Raw genomic sequence first — 6,010 nt, forward strand, 5'->3', positions numbered from 1 at the left:
TCATCAGAGTGGTGCATGACTTTCTCTATTACTCATCACAGCCCCACCCCCATAATGTCTAATCTGATTCATACGATCAACTTTGTTTATGAACAAGAGAAAGAGAGTTCAAAAATATTTTAGCACTTCCTTCACTTTTTCTGTGTATCTCTTCAGAACCATCTATTTTCCCGCAAAATCGCCTTAACTATATTGATCACCTTTAAACCGTATGATTTTGATGAAATTTATTATAATTCCCTTTGTTTGTTCATGTAGCATAAATATTATTTGCTTAAAAAGTGTTTAATAGTACAGTGAATAAAAATATCAAATTTATCATTACCAAAACATCATGGAAGGTACGTATTTATACTTTAAATTTATCAGTGGAGCTGAATTTTGCAGACTCAAGAGACGAGTATAATTTGCCCAAAAGATTTGATTAGCTTTGGTTAGCACCTACTTCACATAGATATATTCATCCATTTAATTTTACTCGTCTGCCAGTGGTTTTGAGCAAGTCAAATACTAAACAAACATGCCCTTCTCAATACACACTACAACTAAATAAATTTTATGTCTTAGCATTGCATCCTCTGATCCTCACTAGTTTCACCATGCAGATAGGAGTCACTCTTGAGTGTCAGAAACTGGATTAGTACTGAAAGTTAGAACACTGTATGGTTGTGGTGCCACATCAATAACATCTTCATTAACCATATCCACATCATTGCAACCCAACTTGAATATGTTTTTCTGATAGAAGCTAGTAATGTCTTTCATGGTTGGTCTCTCACGCGGCTTCCTCTTGGTGCATCTTAATGCCAATAAAAGCACCTCAGTGACTTGCCTTGCTAATACTCCGGAATTGGGAAATGCATTTGCAATGTCTGGATCAAGAATCTCCTCAATTTTGCCTGTTTCCAACCAGATAGAGCTAACCCAACTAACTAAACCGGTCACATTTCTTTCCTCCTCAATAACCACTCTCTTTCTTGTTAGTAACTCAAGCAGAACTACCCCATAGCTGTACACATCAGACTTTCTGCTCTGCACTATTACATATGCATTCTCTGTTTCAGGGGACAACACAACCATGTTAGAGAGATACTATGCATGTATCATCACATTAGAGAAGCAGAAATTACTATTAGCTATGAAAGTGGTCTGCAAAATGCAAATCAATTGAAAAGTTTAGGAGAAAGTTTTTCTTTTTTTTCCCTTTGTTCTGATAGTTTATATAAACAATTAAACACTTGACCACTCAGAGAGAGAGAAGTACAGAGTGCATCAAGATCCTTCTACCAGTCTCAACACTAAAAACAATTATCAACATCCAAAACTTTAATCTAGCTCAGGAGAAAGATCTACGTACCTGGTGCGATATAACCAGCAGTACCTACAACATATGTTGAAAGCTTTTTCCAAGAATGAGATTGACTATAAGAATGCTCAGCAAGATTCCTATAGAGGGAAGTACCAAAATCAGATATAAGAGGCTCCATCTGATCATCAAGAAGTATATTCTGTGGCTTTATGTCTCTATGCACTATGGGTGTAGTGTGATCATGATGCAGATATTTTAGTCCATGTGCAATTCCAACAGCAATGTTAAGCCGTATACTCCAACTTAAGGGTGGTGGGGGATATTTCTCATGCAAAATATCATGGAGGCTTCCATTCTTCATGTACTTATATAAGACCATACCATAGTTCTCTCCTATCCAGTAGCCTGCAAAAGAGACCAAGTTTCTATGCTTGATCCCTCCCAGCACTTCAATTTCTTTCCGCATAATATGTAAATACTTCCTCTTGTTCCTTTCGAATGCAAACTTCTTTACAGCAAAAGTTGTATAACCCAGTTGAGCTCTATAAACAATACCATGAGCTCCTCTGCCAATAATGTATTGATCATTTAGGTTATCTGTAGCCTCCATCACTATTTCGTGAAGGGAAGCTGACTGGTTTTCAGTTAAGAACCTCATTTCTTCGTTGTAAAGAAAACCGATCCTTCCGGCTCCTCTTTCAATAGCAGAACCCCATTTTTCACCATAGACATCATTCTTCATTTCTTTCTTGCGGAGATACATCAAAAGTAAAGCTACCAGTATAGCTGAAACAAACAGTGAGGATCCTAGTTCTATCACTAAAATTACCAATGCACTGATGCCTTTGTGATCAGTTGATTGATAGGGACATGGCTTCAAATTACAAGTGTTGGTCCAATCCAGGCCACTAGAAGGAGAACAACTGACATTTAAATGGGGATTGCCCAAGAAAGAAGATGATGAGGAATCCAGAAACTTGCAGAGGGATGTTGGAACAAGACCATACAAGAAATTATATGAAATATTGATCTCAATCAATGGTACTTGAGCAAGAACATCTATGTTTCCTGTCAAATTGTTCAGTGATATGTCCAGACTTTGCAATTCTTGTAGTTGCCCAAGTTCTAAAGGAATCACACCTGTCAATCCATTGCTACTCAAATTCAACCCATAGAACAGCTTCTGCAGTTTTCCCAATGATGGAGGAATTGTTCCTCCAATTAAATTTCCACCAAGTTGTAGTTCACGAAGCTTGCTAAGTTCTGAGAAAAAGCTCGGGATACCACCTGTAAAATGATTCTCTCTTAAAATTAATGTGGTTATCCCTGTCCAGTTCCTCAGACTTGATGGGAAGGAACCGTTTAGGGAATTGAATCCAACATCAAAATGATCCATTTTAGTACAATTTGACAGCTGTGGTGGCAAAGGTCCTTCCAAATTGTTGTGTGAAACATCCAAAATCGTAAGATTCACAAGCTTTCCAAGTGCAAATGGTATGAGTCCAGTAAGTTTGTTCATTGACATGTTAATTGCAGCAAGATTTGTACAATTTTCTAGACTTGGTGGAATTGGTCCACTGATGTTGTTCTTGCTTATGTGTAAGTACTTGAGGTTCATATTACTCTCAAAAACAGGAAGAGACCCAGTGAAATTATTTTCACTGAGAATCAGCATACTTAGACTTGTACACCTTCCTACATCAGAAGGTATGTTACCTTGAAGTCGATTAGATCCCATGTTCAGCACTTGTAACTTCTTTTGAAAGCAAAGACTTGGTGGAAGATTACCAGTGAACTTATTATTTGTAAAGTCCAGTTTCACTATGCTGCTATTGATTCCCAAGTCTTGAGGAATGACTCCTGAGAACTGGTTGTCAAACAAAGACATAGTCTTTAGATTCTTGAGCTTTGCTATCTCCAAAGATAGTTCCCCACTCAATCTGTTCTCATTCAGAAACAATTCCTCTAGTTTACTGCAATTACCAATGGATGAAGGAATCGTACCTGACAACCTATTACCATGTAAGTGTAACCTTAACAGCTCAGTCAAGTTCCCAATACTGGTTGGTATAGGACCACTGAGATGGTTATTGTGAAGGTTCATTTCTTCAAGCTGACGAATTTGAAACAAGGAATCTGGAATCGCACCACCCAATAGATTAGACGACAAATTCATGCTGCGTAAGCTTTGCAACTTCTTGAAGCTACTTGGTATCAGTCCGCTAAAGCTGTTATTAGAAAGGTCTAAGACCTGAAGCAAAGTACAGTTACTTAGCTCTGAAGGTACCTCTCCTAAGAAACCATTATTCGACAACACAAGGGTCTGCAAGCGATGTAATTGTCCTATTTCTGGTCCAAGTTGACCTTGAATCCCAAGATCACTGAGGTTAAGGGAGATCACATCATAGGCATGGTTGCATTGGACTCCAATCCATTTGCACGGAACAGAATCAGAGTCCTTCCAGGTGGAGTTTATGATGAGTGGAACAAAGGTCCAATGATTCAAGAGTGAAAGGAGAGTGACACCATCAGAGACAAGAGCAGAAGCATTATACAAGGAGGTAGAGAAGCAAAGAATCAAGAAGAGAAGTGTGACACTACTAGTCATACGCATAGTGACAAAAGCCATACAAGGTAAGTAAGTAGCAGTTAACAAAAATGGTTGGACAAAGTATTAAGTGTTTGGAATGAATGAGATTTTTTTGTGCTTGGAGTTGACGAGTCTGAGTTTCACTTAAGCGAACGTGGTTTGGGGATACACGGTTTAGGTAATTAAGGGGTGTAATTGTGGAAGAATTTCTTTCAAACTGCGAGGGAGGTGCTCTATTCATTAAGTGTCAGTATTTTATTGTTGATATTTTTTCCCCAAAGTTAGGATTGTGACTTCATCCCGAAATTTCTAGTTGAGAAGGAAAAGATTATATCATTTGAGTTTTTGTTTGTTGGCTTTTATCGTTGACATTTATTGCAGTTTGTTTTGGTTGGTGTATAAATGGTATTTTACATCCTACTCCAAAATAGTATTGTGTATAATAGTTAATTAAATGAAGAATATTAAAAGATTATAAGAATTTATTATTTTTGGCTATCAAATAATCATTAATGTTTAAAAGTATAAGATAAAATATATTATTGAATAATTAGACTACAAAAATTGAGTTAATAGCTAAATAAATTCTGATAACCTCTAATATTTTTCTAATTAAACAAACATTTAACATGAAACTTTGAAGGAAGTTCTTTAGTACTTGTTATGGTGAATATATTTTGAAAGATAATTAATTTCAATTTACTTTTCTTTTGGAAAATAAGAATAATTCTCTTTATAATAAACCACCTGAATTTAGTCATCAAAAGATAACACACATTGGATTCACGTGCTCTTTTTTCTTTTTATAATCGTCATAATCAGATTTAATGTTATTTTAGATCCTTTAGTATAAGTTTATCCTCCATCGACCATCAACTATTTACTACTGCCTAAATTATTTTAACGTACCATCCATAATCATGTAAAACTTGATTCTAAAAGCCAATTGATCCTACGGTTTAATAATTATTTTCTAGATGTTTCATTTGAATTTGGAATCCCTTATTTGATTTCTATTCTCCCCTTTGATACTAATATACACTATACTACCCATTTTTTATAATTTAAAAAAAATTATATCTTGAAATTAAACTAATTTATTTTTATTATATAAAAGTTAATATAAATTTATTATAGAATGAGCTTATGATATATTAGTTTTTGTGATTGGACCACGTTAGCAATTTTGCATAGATGACAAAATTATAATTGCGTAAAATAAAAATAATAGATTTTTACATAACAATGATAAAAAATAATTAAATTTAATACAAAAATAATTAAAAAATAACAGTTAAATATAATTAATATTTGGATTAAAACTATAATAATAGCAATTCAGTTATAAATATTTAATGTATAGTGACACAATAACATTTGTTTATTATGCATATATTCTCATATATCATGATTAATAAAGTAAATTTATAATATCATACTATACTTTTTGTATTCTTATTCTCAATTTTTTTTCTTAATTTTTTCTTTAAAATTATCTTCAAATACACTAAAAAAAACCTTAAAATTATATTATAGAGCAACACCATCTCAAAAATATCAACAAATATAATTTATTTTTTGAAATCCGAATAAATTGTTTATAAAAAATATTCACACGAATAAATAAAAAAAACTTATCATCGTAGAATTGATTATATTCTATGATAAAGTATAAAAAAAAGTTGTTTATGATACAAAAATATTAAAAAACACGCGTAAAAAAATATTTAAAAAAAAAAACAACTTCACAATACTTTTGTTGTATATTTTTGTTTTTTATTTTTGAATAATTATATTAAATTATATACAAATTACAAATAAATCTTTAAAATTAACATTAATCCACATATTATCTAAACAATATAATATTTTTTAATTTATACTATATAGTATAATTAATTTAGTTATCCACACATCGTGTAGGTCTTAAGTCTAGTTTGAATAGCAAATAAGGTATTAATAAAGTAACAATTTATTATACGCTAAGTTTGTATTTTACTACATGCAGTCATGCACGCACTACCATTGTAGCAAACGGTATATAGATCTGAATTGCCTGATTATGACTGAATTCAAGTGCATTATGAGCGAGGCGTAATCAAGAAATCGAG

The 6,010-nt window shown here is 33.1% G+C and overlaps 1 protein-coding gene across 1 annotated transcript; it reads right to left on the reverse strand.

Moving 5' to 3' along the window:
- Positions 1-406: 406 nt before the first annotated feature.
- Positions 407-4,181, reverse strand: LOC112764852 (uncharacterized). Its single transcript, XM_025810656.3, has 2 exons — positions 1,358-4,181; positions 407-1,055 (listed from the first exon to the last, which is right to left on the reverse strand). Exons 1-2 carry the CDS (start codon positions 3,936-3,938, stop codon positions 613-615), a joined length of 3,024 nt encoding a protein of 1,007 aa, XP_025666441.1. The 5' UTR covers positions 3,939-4,181; the 3' UTR covers positions 407-612.
- Between the last annotated feature and the right edge of the window lie 1,829 nt (positions 4,182-6,010).

Source organism: Arachis hypogaea, chromosome 17, assembly GCF_003086295.3.
Source record: "Arachis hypogaea cultivar Tifrunner chromosome 17, arahy.Tifrunner.gnm2.J5K5, whole genome shotgun sequence".
Classification (NCBI taxonomy): Eukaryota; Viridiplantae; Streptophyta; class Magnoliopsida; order Fabales; family Fabaceae; genus Arachis; species Arachis hypogaea.